Source organism: Anomaloglossus baeobatrachus, chromosome 5, assembly GCF_048569485.1.
Source record: "Anomaloglossus baeobatrachus isolate aAnoBae1 chromosome 5, aAnoBae1.hap1, whole genome shotgun sequence".
Taxonomy (NCBI): Eukaryota; Metazoa; Chordata; class Amphibia; order Anura; family Aromobatidae; genus Anomaloglossus; species Anomaloglossus baeobatrachus.
In genome coordinates this window covers 594,501,204-594,519,980 of record NC_134357.1, presented here as the reverse complement: position 1 = coordinate 594,519,980, position 18,777 = coordinate 594,501,204, and the positions used below count along the sequence as shown (strand labels likewise).

Below are 18,777 nucleotides of genomic sequence, written 5' to 3'. Positions count from 1 at the left end.
GGTGTAGGAGGGATCGGCATTGTGCACCCTGTGACCCTGGATGGGTGTAGGAGGGATCGGCATTGTGCACCCTGTGACCCTGGATGGGTGTAGGAGGGATCGGCATTGTGCACCCTGTGACCTTGGATGGGTGTAGGAGGGATCGGCATTGTGCACCCTGTGACCCTGGATGGGTGTAGGAGGGATCGGCATTGTGCACCCTGTGACCCTGGATGGGTGTAGGGGGGATCGGCATTGTGCACCCTGTGACCCTGGATGGGTGTAGGAGGGATCGGCATTGTGCACCCTGTGACCCTGGATGGGTGTAGGAGGGATCGGCATTGTGCACCCTATGACCCTGGATGGGTGTAGGAGGGATCGGCATTGTGCACCCTGTGACCCTGGATGGGTGTAGGGGGGATCGGCATTGTGCACCCTGTGACCCTGGATGGGTGTAGGAGGGATCGGCATTGTGCACCCTATGACCCTGGATGGGTGTAGGAGGGATCGGCATTGTGCACCCTGTGACCCTGGATGGGTGTAGGAGGGATCGGCATTGTGCACCCTGTGACCCTGGATGGGTGTAGGGGGGATCGGCATTGTGCACCCTATGACCCTGGATGGGTGTAGGAGGGATCGGCGTTGTGCACCCTGTGACCTTGGATGGGTGTAGGAGGGATCGGCATTGTGCACCCTGTGACCTTGGATGGGTGTAGGAGGGATCGGCATTGTGCACCCTGTGACCCTGGATGGGTGTAGGAGGGATCGGCGTTGTGCACCCTGTGACCCTGGATGGGTGTAGGGGGGATCGGCGTTGTGCACCCTGTGACTCTTGATGGGTGTAGGAGGGATCGGCATTGTGCACCCTGTGACCCTGGATGGGTGTAGGGGGGATCGGCATTGTGCACCCTGTGACCCTGGATGGGTGTAGGAGGGATCGGCATTGTGCACCCTATGACCCTGGATGGGTGTAGGAGGGATCGGCATTGTGCACCCTGTGACCCTGGATGGGTGTAGGAGGGATCGGCATTGTGCACCCTGTGACCCTGGATGGGTGTAGGAGGGATCGGCATTGTGCACCCTGTGACCCTGGATGTGTGTAGGGGGGATCGGCATTGTGCACCCTGTGACCTTGGATGGGTGTAGGAGGGATCGGCATTGTGCACCCTGTGACCCTGGATGGGTGTAGGAGGGATCGGCATTGTGCACCCTGTGACCCTGGATGGGTGTAGGAGGGATCGGCATTGTGCACCCTGTGACCCTGGATGTGTGTAGGGGGGATCGGCATTGTGCACCCTGTGACCTTGGATGGGTGTAGGAGGGATCGGCATTGTGCACCCTGTGACCTTGGATGGGTGTAGGGGGGATCGGCATTGTGCACCCTGTGACCCTGGATGGGTGTAGGGGGGATCGGCATTGTGCACCCTGTGACCCTGGATGGGTGTAGGAGGGATCGGCATTGTGCACCCTATGACCCTGGATGGGTGTAGGAGGGATCGGCATTGTGCACCCTGTGACCTTGGATGGGTGTAGGGGGGATCGGCATTGTGCACCCTGTGACCCTGGATGGGTGTAGGGGGGATCGGCATTGTGCACCCTGTGACCCTGGATGGGTGTAGGAGGGATCGGCATTGTGCACCCTATGACCCTGGATGGGTGTAGGAGGGATCGGCATTGTGACCCTGGATGGGTGTAGGAGGGATCGGCATTGTGCACCCTGTGACCCTGGATGGGTGTAGGAGGGATCGGCATTGTGCACCCTGTGACCCTGGATGGGTGTAGGAGGGATCGGCATTGTGCACCCTGTGACCCTGGATGGGTGTAGGAGGGATCGGCATTGTGCACCCTGTGACCCTGGATGGGTGTAGGGGGGATCGGCATTGTGCACCCTGTGACCTTGGATGGGTGTAGGGGGGATCGGCATTGTGCACCCTGTGACCTTGGATGGGTGTAGGAGGGATCGGCATTGTGCACCCTGTGATCTTGGATGGGTGTAGGAGGAATCGTCATTGTGCACCCTGTGACCCTGGATGGGTGTAGGAGGGATCGGCATTGTGCAACCTGTGACCCTGGATGGGTGTAGGAGGGATCGGCATTGTGCACCCTGTGATCTTGGATGGGTGTAGGAGGAATCGTCATTGTGCACCCTGTGACCCTGGATGGGTGTAGGAGGGATCGGCATTGTGCACCCTGTGACCCTGGATGGGTGTAGGAGGGATCGGCGTTGTGCACCCTGTGACCCTGGATGGGTGTAGGAGGGATCGGCATTGTGCACCCTGTGACCTTGGATGGGTGTAGGAGGGATCGGCATTGTGCACCCTGTGACCCTGGATGGGTGTAGGAGGGATCGGCATTGTGCACCCTGTGACCCTGGATGGGTGTAGGAGGGATCGGCATTGTGCACCCTGTGACCCTGGATGGGTGTAGGAGGGATCGGCGTTGTGCACCCTGTGACCCTGGATGGGTGTAGGAGGGATCGGTGTTGTGCACCCTATGACCCTGGATGGGTGTAGGAGGGATCGGCATTGTGCACCCTGTGACCCTGGATGGGTGTAGGAGGGATCGGCATTGTGCACCCTGTGACCTTGGATGGGTGTAGGAGGGATCGGCATTGTGCACCCTGTGACCCTGGATGGGTGTAGGAGGGATCGGCATTGTGCACCCTGTGACCCTGGATGGGTGTAGGAGGGATCGGCATTGTGCACCATGTGACCCTGGATGGGTGTAGGAGGGATCGGCATTGTGCACCATGTGACCCTGGATGGGTGTAGGAGGGATCGGCATTGTGCACCATGTGACCCTGGATGGGTGTAGCAGGGATCGGCGTTGTGCACCCTGTGACCCTGCATGGGTGTAGGAGGGATCGGCGTTGTGCACCTTGTGACCCTGGATGGGTGTAGGAGGGATCGGCATTGTGCACCCTGTGACCCTGGATGGGTGTAGGAGGGATCGGCATTGTGCACCCTGTGACCCTGGATGGGTGTAGGAGGGATCGGCGTTGTGCACCCTGTGACCCTGGATGGGTGTAGGAGGGATCGGCATTGTGCACCCTGTGACCTTGGATGGGTGTAGGAGGGATCGGCATTGTGCACCCTGTGACCCTGGATGGGTGTAGGAGGGATCGGCGTTGTGCACCTTGTGACCCTGGATGGGTGTAGGAGGGATCGGCATTGTGCACCCTGTGACCCTGGATGGGTGTAGGAGGGATCGGCATTGTGCACCCTGTGACCCTGGATGGGTGTAGGAGGGATCGGCGTTGTGCACCCTGTGACCCTGGATGGGTGTAGGAGGGATCGGCATTGTGCACCCTGTGACCTTGGATGGGTGTAGGAGGGATCGGCATTGTGCACCCTGTGACCCTGGATGGGTGTAGGAGGGATCGGCATTGTGCACCCTGTGACCCTGGATGGGTGTAGGAGGGATCGGCATTGTGCACCCTGTGACCCTGGATGGGTGTAGGAGGGATCGGTGTTGTGCACCCTGTGACCCTGGATGGGTGTAGGAGGGATCGGTGTTGTGCACCCTATGACCCTGGATGGGTGTAGGAGGGATCGGCATTGTGCACCCTGTGACCCTGGATGGGTGTAGGAGGGATCGGCATTGTGCACCATGTGACCCTGGATGGGTGTAGGAGGGATCGGCATTGTGCACCCTGTGACCCTGGATGGGTGTAGGAGGGATCGGTGTTGTGCACCCTGTGACCCTGGATGGGTGTAGGAGGGATCGGCATTGTGCACCCTGTAACCCTGGATGGGTGTAGGAGGGATCGGCATTGTGCACCCTGTGACCCTGGATGGGTGTAGGAGGGATCGGTGTTGTGCACCCTGTGACCCTGGATGGGTGTAGGAGGGATCGGTGTTGTGCACCCTATGACCCTGGATGGGTGTAGGAGGGATTGGCATTGTGCACCCTGTGACCCTGGATGGGTGTAGGAGGGATCGGCATTGTGCACCCTGTGACCCTGGATGGGTGTAGGAGGGATCGGCATTGTGCACGCGGTGACCCTGGATGGGTGTAGGAGGGATCGGTGTTGTGCACCCTGTGACCCTGGATGGGTGTAGGAGGGATCGGTGTTGTGCACCCTATGACCCTGGATGGGTGTAGGAGGGATCGGCATTGTGCACCCTGTGACCCTGGATGGGTGTAGGAGGGATCGGCATTGTGCACCCTATGACCCTGGATGGGTGTAGGAGGGATCGGCATTGTGCACCATGTGACCCTGGATGGGTGTAGGAGGGATCGGCATTGTGCACCCTGTGACCCTGGATGGGTGTAGGAGGGATCGGCATTGTGCACCTTGTGACCCTGGATGGATCTGTCTGCTGCAATCTGCTGTGAGTCTTCGCTCTGTACTGGTTTTTATGCAGAGACACCTGCAGATTTTTACCCCTTCCGCAGTGACTGGGGAGAGATCCACCTCCACCTGACGGTCCTGTAATCCATTCTTAAAGGGGAAGTCTTCCCTTACTGGTTAGTGCCTATTACCTGGCATGGTGTTGCTTTCCTGGACTTTCTGCAGAACTCTGTGCACCACGGCTGATTCCCGGGTGTAGCCAATGATGATACTGGAGATGTCCAGATGATCCAGGTGACCCAGGTCGGAGGCCGGAGACTCACCCTTTATTCTTGTATCCCACAGAACGAAAGTGAGGAAAAAGAAGATTAGCACCAACACCAAGTGCTGGAGCCACTCCTGCACCGGGAGAGAAGAGATCAGAACATTATTGAAGTGGCAATTCCCTAACCGGATCCACACACTCTTTCCTATCGTCTGTCAGTCTAAAGTTTTATTCATGAATTAGTAAGCTCAGGATGAACAGATCTGCAGTTTCCTAATGGAGAACTAACACGTCATATATACAAAGCTGAATAGGTGGAGATCTTGTGATAGTGTAAGAAGATGGAGATATTGCTCAAGTTCCTTCCTTGACCCCAGAGGTCACCAAATCAAGCCCTGGAGTGTAGCCATGACAGTTATGTTGTTCTGCGAGGTGAAGTGTATTGGTGTCTTACAGGTTTCCGGATGGTTGAGGACGACCATGATTAAATGAGGGGGAAATGTAAGAGAATGGCATACTGCTCTCATTGGCCCCTTGAAGACACCAGAGGTCACCAGATTGAGCCCTGGAGTCAACACTTATGTTGTTCTGTGGGGTGAAGTGAGTCAGTGTCTTCCAGGTTCCCAGATGGTTGAGGATGACCATCATTTTATGATTCGGAAATGTAAGAAGATGGACATATTACTCATGTTCTCCCTTGAAGACATGAAAGGTCACCAGATCGGGCCCTGGAGACATGAAAGGTCACCAGATCGGGCCCTGGAGTCAACACTTATGCTGTTCTGTGGGGTAAACTGTATCGGTGTCTTCCAAGTTTCCAGATGGTTTAGGTTGACCAACATTTTATGATTCGGAAATGTAAGAAGATGGACCTATTGCCCATGTTCCCCCTTGAAGACACCATATTGAGCCCTGGAGACAACATTTATGTTGTTCTGCGGGGTGAAGTGTATCGGTATCTTCCAGGTTTCCGGATTGTTGAGAATGGCCATTATTAAATGAGGCAGAAATGTAAGAACATGGACATATTACCCATGTTCCCCCTTGAAGACACGAGAGGTCACCAGATCGAGCCCTGAAGTCAACACTTATGTTGTTCTGCGGGGTGAAGTGTATTGGAATCTTCCAGGTTTCCAGATTGTAGAGATAGGCTATTATTAAATGAGTCAGAAATGTAAGAAGATGGACATATTACCCATGTTCCCCCTTGAAGACACCAGAGGTCACCAGATCGAGCCCTGGAGTCAACGTTTATGCTGTTCTGCGGGGTGAAGTGTATCGGTGTATTCCAGGTTTCTGGATGGTTGAGGATGACCATCATTATATGAAGAAGAAATGTAAGAAGATGGACATATTACCCATGTTCCCCCTTGAAGACACCAGAGGTCACCAGATCGAGCCCTGGAGTCAACGTTTATGTTGTTCTGTGGGGTGAAGTGTATTGGTGTCTTCCAGGTTTCCGGATGGTTTAGGATGGACATCATTAAATGAGTCAGAAATGTAAGAAGATGGACATATTACCCATGTTCCCCTTTGAAGACACCAGGATTATTGTAATGTGTAATAAGAACTGTGAGATGCATTAATAATGTTGAAGTGTATTTTGCTTGACTAAAGGCTGCTTTACACGTATCAATTTCTCGTGCGATTGCATGTGCGATCGCACCCGCCCCCGTCGTTTGTGCGGCACGGGCAATTTGTTGCCCATGTCGCACAAAGTCAGTAACCCCCGTCACACGCACTTACCTCCCGAATGACCTCGCTGTGGGCGGCGAACATCCTCTTCCTGAAGGGGGAGGGACGTTTGGCGTCACAGCGATGTCACACAGCGGCCGTCCAATAGAAGCGGAGGGGCGGAGATGAGCGGGACGTAAACATCCCGCCCACCTCCTTCCTTCCGCATTGCTGGCGGGACGCAGGTAAGCTGCAGTTCATCATTCCCGGGGTGTCACACGGAGCGATGTGTGCTGCCTCGGGAACGATGAACAACTAGAGCACAGAAGGACGTTCGATTTTTTTAAAATGAGTGACGTGTCAACGAGCAACGATAAGGTGAGTATTTTTGCTTGTTCACAGTCGCTCATTTGTGTTACACGCTACAATATGTCAAACGAGGCCGGATGTGCGTCACTAACGGTGTGACCCCGACGACATATCGTTAGATATATCGTAGCGTGTAAAGCGGCCTTTAGTAACAGTTTATGTCTAGGACTAGTCCAGAGTGATAGGAGCTAAATTGACGGGACAGAAACAGTTTCCTGTCAGGAGATTAGATAGGGCCAAGAGTGCAGCAGGGAAGGACCTAAGGTCTGACTAGTGAGCAGAACCGCATGACGTGGGTGCCCCAGATGTGAGAGGAGACCGAGGTAAAAGCTATTGTGATCCAGAGTGCCTAGAACAGAGTGAGCGACTAGAAACGGGTTCTGGAGCAGACGCCTAGCAGTACGGCTCCGAGTTTACAGAGTACTAACGGGGCAGGACCGAACAGTATGTGAGATGATGTGAGTGCCCCGGGTGGGGGTTACCTAAGCATCAGCAAACTAGAAGCGAAGTTCGGCCATATTGCCAGATAAGTTCCTTTGAGAGGAGGATAGGACGCGGAACCGCAGGTTGAAGATATGGCTTTCACTAATGAATGAAGTACTGAGCTGGGTTGTGGTGAAGGAAGCGGAAATTCTGAAGTTGCAGAAGTTGTGTAGGAATGCTCTGTGTCGAAAAAGAACTGTTCGAGAGGTTGTGTTCCCCGTCTATACTGTACATAGTTGTTAAGTGGCTGTTCAGTAAAGTACTGTTTTTAAAGAACTGGTGGTCTCCTTCACTGAGCTGTACAATATCAGGTCCTGGCCAGCCAAAGCCATTGGCATCATGCAGGCATCTCACTAGCCCACACACCTAGCCAGGACCGTCAACCTCATGTACCGTGCTGGGGCGTAAGAGACGACTACCTCGCCCACAGCTACCGCCCCATGCCACGTTACAATTGTAGTGACACTTGCCAAGAGAGAGTGCCACTTCCTCCTCCATTTCAGCAGAAGATTCTTCCAGAGTAGAGCCGCGGTCTGCAGCCACAGACTGGGGTGTCTCCGCGTCGCCCGGCTCATCTGGAACACAACATGTCATATCAGAGATTAATACTGACAACCCGCCTCTATACAGATGTGAGAGGTGTCAGCCTCACCCCCCGACACTGACAACCCGCCTGCATACATGTGTGACAGGTTGTCAGCCCCATCCCTTGGTGGTTCCATCAAGGATATAATTACCTTGCCCTACGATGCAGCTTTCCCATTGGATGATGATGATGATGATCCGACTTTCTCTTCCTCTTCTCTAAAAAAAAATGAAAGAACAAATCAAACATTTCTAGAGGTGGTCTTAGCCTCTGATCTACCATTGCCCACCGTCTGCCCCATTATCTAGATCTCACGCTTGTTGCCCAAGTCTGATGAAGTTGTATGGGTTCCTGGAGACATAGAGCTGTTTCTGCACCCTCCAAAACATCATCGATGGAGCTGCCACAGTGCCCAGACACTAACGTCTCCGTTCTTGTTTTTGTTTGTTAGGAGCCACAAAGCTGAAGACAACCACTACAGGGTTCACACCATCTTGAGCCCCCAGTCCAGGAACAGAGGGGATTGTCTGAGAGCCCTGTCTACTGTATGTTCATCACTAAGGGGTCTCTTATAGAAATAAAGGGTTTCTTTCCATTACGAAGAGATAATGTACAAAACGCGGAGCAGAACCAGGAATAACAAGGGGTTAATGGTGTGCCACAGAATGTGTATGCAGCTCCTGAGCACTGTCCGCCTGCATGCTCCCTAATGGTGGTCACTAACCCACTCCCCACCTCTGGAAATGAAGCTCTGCCCTCAGCAATATCCAATTAGTACAGAGACCAGCCAGATCTTCAGCTATCAGTGCGTCCAAGACAAAAGCCTTACTCATCGCTGGTGAGGACTAGAGATGAGCGAACCTATTCGATAAAGGTTCGCCAATTTCAAATTCGGTACAAGCCTTAGCATGTTCAGCTCGGGTTTCCTAAAATTCGGCAATGTTCGGTTTTGTTCGATCACTAATCGTGTTTTACAAAAATGGTTTTCTAATACCATGTTCTGCTTTTGAATAGGAACGTGGGGCTGTATAATGAGTGGGGATGTGTTTGATAAGTAGAGGGACGGGGACTTGGTAGAAGTTAGAGGTGCCCAGCGCCATTTTTTTTCCCCTTAACTTTATTTGCGGATGTTCCTGCAGCCAATCACAGCGCACCAAACATCCACAAGGTTCAGGCACAAGGGCTTGTGTCATTGGCTGCCTACTGTAAGTCACATGTCCGTCTGGATAGTTTGTAGTGCCTGCTGTTAATTTGCTAGTGAACTAGCTAAAAAGGTCTTTGCACTTTTTATTGCCTGCTCAAAATTATGCAGTCAACCACATTTCTAGGTATTGTTAGTTAGTAGTGCCTGCTGTAAATTTGCTAATGAACTAAAAAGGTCTTGGCACTTTTCATTGCCTTCTCAAAATTATGCAGTCAACCACATTTCTAGGTATTGTTAGTTAGTAGTGCCTGCTGTAAATTTGCTAATGAACTAAAAAGGTCTTGGCACTTTTCATTGCCTTCTCAAAATTATGCAGTCAACCACATTTCTAGGTATTGTTAGTTAGTAGTGCCTGCTGTAAATTTGCTAATGAACTAAAAAGGTCTTGGCACTTTTCATTGCCTTCTCAAAATTATGCAGTCAACCACATTTCTAGGTATTGTTAGTTAGTAGTGCCTGCTGTAAATTTGCTAATGAACTAAAAAGGTCTTGGCACTTTTCATTGCCTTCTCAAAATTATGCAGTCAACCACATTTCTAGGTATTGTTAGTTAGTAGTGCCTGCTGTAAATTTGCTAATGAACTAAAAAGGTCTTGGCACTTTTCATTGCCTTCTCAAAATTATGCAGTCAACCACATTTCTAGGTATTGTTAGTTAGTAGTGCCTGCTGTAAATTTGCTAATGAACTAAAAAGGTCTTGGCACTTTTCATTGCCTTCTCAAAATTATGCAGTCAACCACATTTCTAGGTATTGTTAGTTAGTAGTGCCTGCTGTAAATTTGCTCATGAACGAAGATGTTACATTGGTAATTCCCGCATAAACACGTAGGAATGCAACCATGAGAAGCACTGCATCCTCAGCCACAACTCTGGCTGTGGCCAGCAGCGGTCGCGGGTCTGCAAAATCACAGGGAGGATTGCCTAGCATGGGCCTTTTTTGAGACCACAAAGGTGACTCAACTTTTGTTATCTGCCAACATTGTAAACAACGACCCAGCAAAGGCAAAACTTTAAATGATTTGACTATTGCATGCAAGAACCGGCACATGTGCAACAAACTTGCATTACTGTGAGAATCTTACTGCGCTGACATGTGGACTACCCAACCACCGGCCGACAAATCTGCTGCTTCTTCCTCCTCCTGCGTCACCGTTGAAACTATTCCCACAAAGGTTTCTGACCGCTGAACCCCCACTTGTTTACCCGCTACAGTCAGGGTGAGTGAGAGCCTGTCAACTGTTACGGAACTGATCATGCATTGTGTTTTTGACCCATGTGAGTCATCGTGGCCACATCCTGTGTGTTGCATGGACCATACCTCCCTGCTGTGCAAAGACACTATGGGAAAATGGGTGAAGGACAATTAGTACCACTGACCTGTTGTCTGCCTGAAAAGTTTTTAAATCTCAAGGCTCCAAGATTGGTCTCTAAGTTGTGTCTTGTCTTTACTGGGAGGGGTGTGGGAGCAAGGGGCTAATCCTGTCACTCGTCCCACTTTTGATTTTTAAAATTTATATGCCAGGCCACATCCTGTGTGTTGCATGGATCATACTTCTGTGCTGTGCAAAGGCACTATGGGGAAATGAGGGGGGAATTGATGCCACTGTCCTGCTGTCTGCCTGTAAGGTTTTTAAATCTCAAGACTCCAAGATGGGTCTCCAAGTTGTGTCCTGTCTGTAGTGCCAGGATTCTGGGAGCAAGAGGCCTATGCCTGTCTGTCATCTTGCTGCATCTAGTGAAGGTAGAATTTTTGGAAATGTGGAGACTCCAAGTAGGGTCTCCGAATTGTCTTTTGACTGTAGTGCCAGGGTTCTGGGAGTAAAAGGCATACACCTGTAACTCATGCATCTCTTGATTTTTAAAATGAAAATACCAGCCCACATCCTGTGTGTAAGTCAACGCAATCAGGCAGTGCTTAAATTAATGGAGAACGCAGTCACAGCTGCAGACTTGTGGACCGCTATCCGGGCCGAGTTTGATTAATGGCTGTCTCCACTGAACCTGGAGCCAGGGAAGGCCGTGTGCAATAATAGTGCAACCCTGGTGGTGCCACTACATCTGGGCGACATCACATGTGTATTGTATTGTATTGCTCACGTGCTCGAACTTGTTGTACAGAAATTTCTTGAGCACTATTCCGGCCTGGATGCACTGGAGCAGAAGGCGTGGTCGCTTTGTGCTCACTTTTTAAAATAGAAATGTCAGGCCACATCCAGTGTGTTGCATGGACCATACTTCCCTGCTGTGCAAACACACTAAGGGGAATAGGGGGGGGGGGATTGATGCCACTGTCCTGCTGTCTGCCTGAAATGTTTTTTACATCTCAAGACTCCAAGATGGGTCTCCAAGTTGTGTCTTGTCTGTACTGGCAGGGGTATGGGAGCACCAGCCCTACACCTGTCTCTCATCCACCTCTTATGTCAATACTCTAGAAAGCTAATGGCTAGGCCAAAACATTGGTGCTGCACTATAAAACTTATTTTTTTACGTTTTGTTTTTGAAGCTTTTCAATCACCCTAAAGGTGTTTGTTCTGCCTTATGTTTGGCCCTCCCATTGAATTTAATGGGTTCAAAAAGCTTCCGAGTTCGGTCGGCGAATGTACTGTGTGTTCGGTAAGGCTTGGCAAACCGAACTTTGAGAGGTTTGCTCATCTCTAATGAGAATGGACCTCCATTGCCATCTTATTTTGCATCATTACAGCCTTTGAGAGCAGTAACGTGAGGATAATGAAGAGGCTTCATGAGGGCACATCACCCTGGTCCTACTCCCAGAGTTATGATGATGGGGGGGGCATAACGTCCAGTACCCGGACCCTTCTAGCCTCCATTCCAGGTCACCATCAGCTGGGGATTACATTGTTTTGGTGGTAGAATGAATGGTGCGGCCATTTCTCCAGTGTTCAGGGGCCAATCACGACAATCGCAGGCTGCATGTTGCTGGTGCAGTGGCCTAAACCTGCTCCCAGCACTGCAGCATCTCCAGAAGTTACAAGTCCAGAGATCTCCACTTTTCCTTCATGGAATTCCAGTGTTGAGGAGCGCAGTTCCCTACCAACAGTTATCTAGACCGACTTTTCTATGCACACAAATTCTGGACTCTTCTGTCCTCTCAGAAACCTCTGCTCACCTCCAGGCTCCGCTGTCCCCTCAAGACCCATCTGCCCCTTTCCAGACACCTCTATCTCCTCCTGACTCATCTGTCCTCTCAGAAACGTCTGCTCACCTCCAGGCTCCGCTGTCCCCTCAAGACCCATCTGTCCCTTTCCAGACACCTCTATCTCCTCCTGACTCTTCTGTCCTCTCAGAAACCTCTGCTCACCTCCAGGCTCCGCTGTCCCCTCAAGACCCATCTGTCCCTTTCCAGACACCTCTATCTCCTCCTGACTCTTCTGTCCTCTCAGAAACCTCTGCTCACCTCCAGGCTCCGCTGTCCCCTCAAGACCCATCTGTCCCTTTCCAGACACCTCTATCTCCTCCTGACTCTTCTGTCCTCTCAGAAACCTCTGCTCACCTCCAGGCTCCGCTGTCCCCTCAAGACCCATCTGTCCCTTTCCAGACACCTCTATCTCCTCCTGACTCTTCTGTCCTCTCAGAAACCTCTGCTCACCTCCAGGCTCCGCTGTCCCCTCAAGACCCATCTGCCCCTTTCCAGACACCTCTATCTCCTCCTGACTCCTCTGTCCTCTCAGAAACGTCTGCTCACCCCCAGGCTCCGCTGTCCCCTCAAGACCCATCTGCCCCTTTCCAGACACCTCTATCTCCTCCTGACTCATCTGTCCTCTTCGAGACTCCTTTGTCCCACTTCAGACAGCTCTGCTCCCGTTTAGATAACCCTGTTCCCTCCATAACCTCTGTTTCTCTCCAAACTGCTCTGTACTCTGTGGTCAGATCTGCTACCCTCCAAACCCCTCTCTCCTCCACACTCCTCTGTCCTTCTACAGATTTTTCTGCCCCTTTTGTACAGCTTTTACTTTCTCCAGGAACCTTTGTCGGGGATATCTCCATCCATTCCAGCCACCTTTGTCTCCTCCAGACCTCTCTGTCCCCCTCCTCCTCTGGATACCTCAGTTCCCCACCACATAACTTTGTTTCTCTCCAGACTCTTCTGTCCCCTCCAGTATTCTCTGTTCCCCTCCTCCTTACAGACTCCTCTGTCCCCTCCAGTACTCTCTGTCCCGCTCCTCCTTACAGACTCCTCTGTGCCCTCCAGTACTCTCTGTCTCCCTCCTCCTTACAGACTCCTCTGTCCCCTCCAGCACTCTGTCTCCCTCATTCTTACAGACTATTCTGTCACACCAGTACTCTCTGTCCCGCTCCACCTTACAGACTCCTCTGTGCCCTCCAGTACTCTCTGTCCCGCTCCACCTTACAGACTCCTCTGTGCCCTCCAGTACTTTCTGTCCCCCTCCTCCTTACAGACTCCTCTGTGCCCTCCAGTACTCTCTGTCCCCCTCCTCCTTACAGACTATTCTGTCCCCTCCAGTACTCTCTGTCCCGCTCCACCTTACAGACTCCTCTGTGCCCTCCAGTACTCTCTGTCCCCCTCCTCCTTACAGACTATTCTGTCCCCTCCAGTACTCTCTGTCCCCCTCCACCTTACAGACTCCTCTGTCCCCTCCAGTACTCTCTGTCCCCCTCCACCTTACAGACTCCTCTGTGCCCTCCAGTACTCTCTGTCCCCCTCCTCCTTACAGACTCCTCTGTGCCCTCCAGTACTCTCTGTCCCGCTCCTCCTTACAGACTCTTCTGTCCCCTCCAGTACTCTCTGTCCCCCTCCTCCTTACAGACTATTCTGTCCCCTCCAGTACTCTCTGTCCCCCTCCTTCTTACAGACTCCTCTGTGCCCTCCAGTACTCTCTGTCCTGCTCCTCCTTACAGACTCTTCTGTCCCCTCCAGTACTCTCTGTCCCGCTCCACCTTACAGACTCCTCTGTGCCCTCCAGTACTCTCTGTCCCGCTCCACCTTACAGACTCCTCTATGCCCTCCAGTACTCTCTGTCCCGCTCCACCTTACAGACTCCTCTGTGCCCTCCAGTACTCTCTGTCCCCCTCCTCCTTACAGACTATTCTGTCCCCTCCAGTACTCTCTGTCCCCCTCCACCTTACAGACTCCTCTGTCCCCTCCAGTACTCTCTGTCCCCCTCCACCTTACAGACTCCTCTGTGCCCTCCAGTACTCTCTGTCCCCCTCCTCCTTACAGACTCCTCTGTGCCCTCCAGTACTCTCTGTCCCGCTCCTCCTTACAGACTCTTCTGTCCCCTCCAGTACTCTCTGTCCCCCTCCTCCTTACAGACTATTCTGTCCCCTCCAGTACTCTCTGTCCCCCTCCTTCTTACAGACTCCTTTGTGCCCTCCAGTACTCTCTGTCCCGCTCCTCCTTACAGACTCTTCTGTCCCCTCCAGTACTCTCTGTCCCACTCCACCTTACAGACTCCTCTGTGCCCTCCAGTACTCTCTGTCCCGCTCCACCTTACAGACTCCTCTATGCCCTCCAGTACTCTCTGTCCCGCTCCACCTTACAGACTCTTCTGTGCCCTCCAGTACTCTCTGTCCCCCTCCTCCTTACAGACTATTCTGTCCCCTCCAGTACTCTCTGTCCCGCTCCACCTTACAGACTCCTCTGTGCCCTCCAGTACTCTCTGTCCCGCTCCTCCTTACAGACTCTTCTGTCCCCTCCAGTACTCTCTGTCCCCCTCCTCCTTACAGACTATTCTGTCCCCTCCAGTACTCTCTGTCCCCCTCCTTCTTACAGACTCCTCTGTGCCCTCCAGTACTCTCTGTCCCGCTCCTCCTTACAGACTCTTCTGTCCCCTCCAGTACTCTCTGTCCCCCTCCTCCTTACAGACTATTCTGTCCCCTCCAGTACTCTCTGTCCCCCTCCTTCTTACAGACTCCTCTGTGCCCTCCAGTACTCTCTGTTCCGCACCTCCTTACAGACTATTCTGTCCCCTCCAGTACTCTCTGTCCCGCTCCACCTTACAGACTCCTCTGTGCCCTCCAGTACTTTCTGTCCCCCTCCTCCTTACAGACTATTCTGTCCCCTCCAGTACTCTCTGTCCCGCTCCACCTTACAGACTCCTCTGTCCCCTCCAGTACTTTCTGTCCCCCTCATCCTTACAGACTCCTCTGTGCCCTCCAGTACTCTTTGTCCCCCTCCTCCTTACAGACTCCTCTGTTCCCTCCAGTACTCTCTGTCCCCCCCTCCTTACAGACTATTCCGTCCCCTCCAATATGCTCTGTCCCCCTCCTCCTTACAGACTCCTCTGTCCCCTCCAGTACTTTCAGTCCCTCTCCTTGTGGCGCCCCTGAGGCTTCCGTCGCCACAGGTCATTGCACCCCATCAGCGGTGTGATGCCCCATTCTGGGGGAGGAAGAGAGTGAACTCCGGTCCCCTGGTAAATCCACACTACACCCATTGTTAGGTACATACTGGGACCAGGGAAAGTGGCAGGCAACCCTCCCATGCTGCATGCTGAGAGGGGCTGTAAGACCCATCCCTGCTCCCATAGGGTGGTAGCTTAGCAACTGGGGAGGTGGGAGGAGCCACCAGAGAGCAGATAGAGAAAGGAAGGTCCAGTTAGTTTCAGTTTACCTCAGGGAGTGAGAGAAGCAGCATGTAGCTGTGAAAGAGAAAGGAGGGAGGAGGAGGCCTGCTGGAGGCAGGCAAGGAGGAGAAAGAAAAGAAAGAAAGAAGGAAAGAAAGCTCCAAGTCAGCCAGGAGCAGAGGAACTGAAGGAGACGCTTCCTGGTGAAGACCCTGGGACCCAGAGGTCCAGGTGACACCACGCAGAGACAGAAGGGGTCGCAGGGCCGCGGGTAGTCCTGACAGTTACTACGAGCAGGCCTAGGGGTACCAAGAACGCAGGGCCCTAGAACTGCCACGGGGGTGCAGGCTGCGGTGGCCTGGTCCACAGTGACATCGGTGGAGGGATCCAGCTGCGACAGGGGACGGTCCCTAGAGACTGGAGGAGTGCAAAGACAATCTCCAAACAGTAAAAACCGAGGCCCAGGGACGTTGTAAGCTCCCAGGGCCAGAACCCATACCAGACTTCCAGAAAAGGGGTAATCAGCCGACAGGTGACCCCCCAGCCTGGAGGCTGTAGTGGAGGCCGAGCCAGGTCCATCTTAACTAAGGCAAGGTTAGTCTGGAGACAGGAGTGAAAGAGAACAGACGCAGAGTAGTGCTGCCTTGTGGAACTGGGGCCTAGAGCTGGAATAGCTTGGCCCAGTGAAGCAAGAGGTGCAGAGAGGCACAGAGGAGACTCGGACATCGGAGTCTGTGGTTGACAGGGCATAAAATCCATCCCTGGTAGCTGAATCCGGAGGGCAGGAGAGCTGCAAGCCCCCTGGCCCAGAAGCAAACTGAGGGTACAGCTGCATCCCAAGGGCCTGGTGTGGACTCCAGCAGAGAAGCACCAGAGAGGGCCTGCGCAGTCTACCCCACAGACAAAGGGACGAACCACCAGTCCCAGCAGCAAGAGGGCAATTGCTAACCCAAAGTGCAGTGTCCTAAACAGCAAAGAAAGATTAAGGAGTAGGCCTCATACTCAACTGGCCAAAGATCACCCCAGGCACTTCCAGGCCGGCCGGACCATCTTTACCATCTGTGACGGTCTCCCTGGACTAAACTTCTGCCGAGTAAAAGAGGAGAAGGTAAAGAGACTACTGTTTGTGCCTGTTTCTTTCATTGCTTGTCGGCCCTGCACCGTGTTAGTCACACAACACCATAGACTTCCACAAGCACCAACTGTGTCCCGGGGCACCGCTCCACCTGTGGGGAGCAGTACCACCATTGCTGCCACTTCATCACCCCGGAGGCCTCACACAGCAGCGGCGGCTTAATAGCCGCAGACCACAGGTGGCGTCACGAACACAAACTTAGTCATCAGCCACATATTCTACTGACACCCACCAGGGCCACGGAGCCGGGCCCAGCCACCACTGACTACCACCGGACTAGTCCGGCCCGGCACCGGGTGTCCCATAGCCCTGGGGTGGGCGAGTCATCCTCCTTACAGACTCTTCTGTCCCCTCCAGTACTCTCTGTATCCCTCATTCTTACAGACTCTTCTGTCCCCTCCAGTATTCTCTGTTCCCCTCCTCCTTACAGACTCCTCTGTCCCTTCCAGTACTGTTCCCCTCCACCTACACTTTTCTGTCCACTCCAGTATTCTCTGTCCCCTTCCTCCTTACAGACTCTTCTGTCCCCTCCAGTACTCCGTCCCCTCCTCCTTACAGACTCCTCTGTCCCCTCTAGTACTCTGTCCCCCTCTTCCTTACAGACTCCTCTGTCCCCTCAATTACCCTCTTTCCCCCTCCTCCTTGCAGACTTCTGTCGTCCTCCTCCTTACAGACTCTGCTGTCCCCTCTAGTACGCTGTCCCTTTCCTAGATTATTATATCCCCTCTGAATATTTATGTTCCCCTCTGGATACATCTGTCCTTCCCAAACCCTGCTGTTCTTCTCCATACTCTTCTATCTCCTTCCAGACTCCTCTGCCCTCCTCCGCACTCCCCTGTCCTCCTCCAAACTCCTCTGTCCTCCTTCAGACTCCTCTGTCCTCCTCCAGAGTCCCTGGTCCTAATCCAAACTGCCCTGTCCTCCTCCAAACACCTATTTATCCTCCTCCACACTCCCCTGTCCTCCTCCACACTCCTCTGTCCTCCTTCAGACTCTCCTGTCCTCCTTCATATATCCTTATATATATATATATATATATATATATATATATATATATATATATATATACATAGAAATTCCAATCATGCCTTACTTTTATAGTAAAGAATTATGAAACAAACATATTTTGTGATTGAGTCTGTAAAAGTCCAATCTATAAAAATAAACATCATAAAGAAATAAAAACAATTAAAAAAAGGCAGAATTGTTTTTCAGTTGCAGCACTTCTCCTCCAACCCCAAAAAATGCTAGAGAAAATGAAAAAAAAAACCAAAACAACATCCTATGTTGCCCAAACTGGAAGAACAACAGATGAGTATAAAAAAACCATCGGAATTGATTTTTTTGCCACTAAAATGTAGAAAAAAGTAATAAAAGTAATAGAATAATTTTAATAAATGTTGGGTTTGGGATCGCCGTCATCGCACCGATCCGGAGAATCACGGCTCTATTTGGCAGAGTGAAGGATGTCATCCAAATCGACAAGTCGCCCCTAAAAATACTGTGATGTCTATGATGGGTAGAGTGATAAAAATAAAAAGTTGTGGCTCTTGGAAGAAGAGCAAAAAAATTAATTACTGACCTCTGTCACCATCTTTTTGCCTTTTCTTGCCTTCCTCTGGATCAACATGTTAGGCTACGGGTTGAACTAGATGGACTTAGAGTCTCCCTTCAACCTTAAAAACTATGATACTACGATACCATCTGACCACAATCCGTTCTCTTCACTTAGCCCCCATCCCTGAGGGACCCTCACGACAGGCGCCCCACGCCCTACTGCACCTCACGACACCGCACATCTCCTCCGTTATCTGCACCCTTGTCTCACACACAACAGGACCAGGCAGATCAGCCCCAAAACCAACCTGGCCAGAAACCGAGCTCCCCGGGGTGCCAGAGGTCCCTGGAAGAACAGAGGCTCCAAGGAAGAACTCTTCACCACTGTAAATATCTTCTGTCCCACAACCCCAGCATCATCAGCCCCTTCTCCGTCCCCCTCAACGCCCTCCCACATCCCTTGTCCCAGCTGCAGACTTCACCACCAATATCACAGAAAGCTTCCTCTAATAACACCTCCTCCCAATAATCAGCTTATCAACCATCACTGATGGAAACCTCAGCAGATCCAAACTCGCCACCCCAACCCTGTCCTGTCCCCTAACCTTACTGCTAACCCTCTTCTGTACCCCATCACCAACCACCAACCCCTCTCCCTCTGAACATGGAGATAACACCCATCCATA

General features: G+C 52.1%; 1 protein-coding gene across 1 annotated transcript in view; it reads right to left on the bottom strand.

The window, feature by feature from the left end:
• LOC142312524 (ABC-type organic anion transporter ABCA8-like) overlaps window positions 1–18,484 on the bottom strand; it is a 151,355-nt gene extending 132,871 nt beyond the window's left edge. Inside the window, exons 1-4 of the mRNA XM_075351494.1 lie at window positions 18,400–18,484; window positions 7,802–7,868; window positions 7,535–7,639; window positions 4,465–4,672 (exon numbers count right to left, since the gene is read on the bottom strand). Coding sequence (XP_075207609.1) covers window positions 4,465–4,672; window positions 7,535–7,639 — 313 coding nt within the window. The 5' untranslated portion in view covers window positions 7,802–7,868; window positions 18,400–18,484. The remainder of the gene's footprint in view (window positions 1–4,464; window positions 4,673–7,534; window positions 7,640–7,801; window positions 7,869–18,399) is intronic.
• Between the last annotated feature and the right edge of the window lie 293 nt (window positions 18,485–18,777).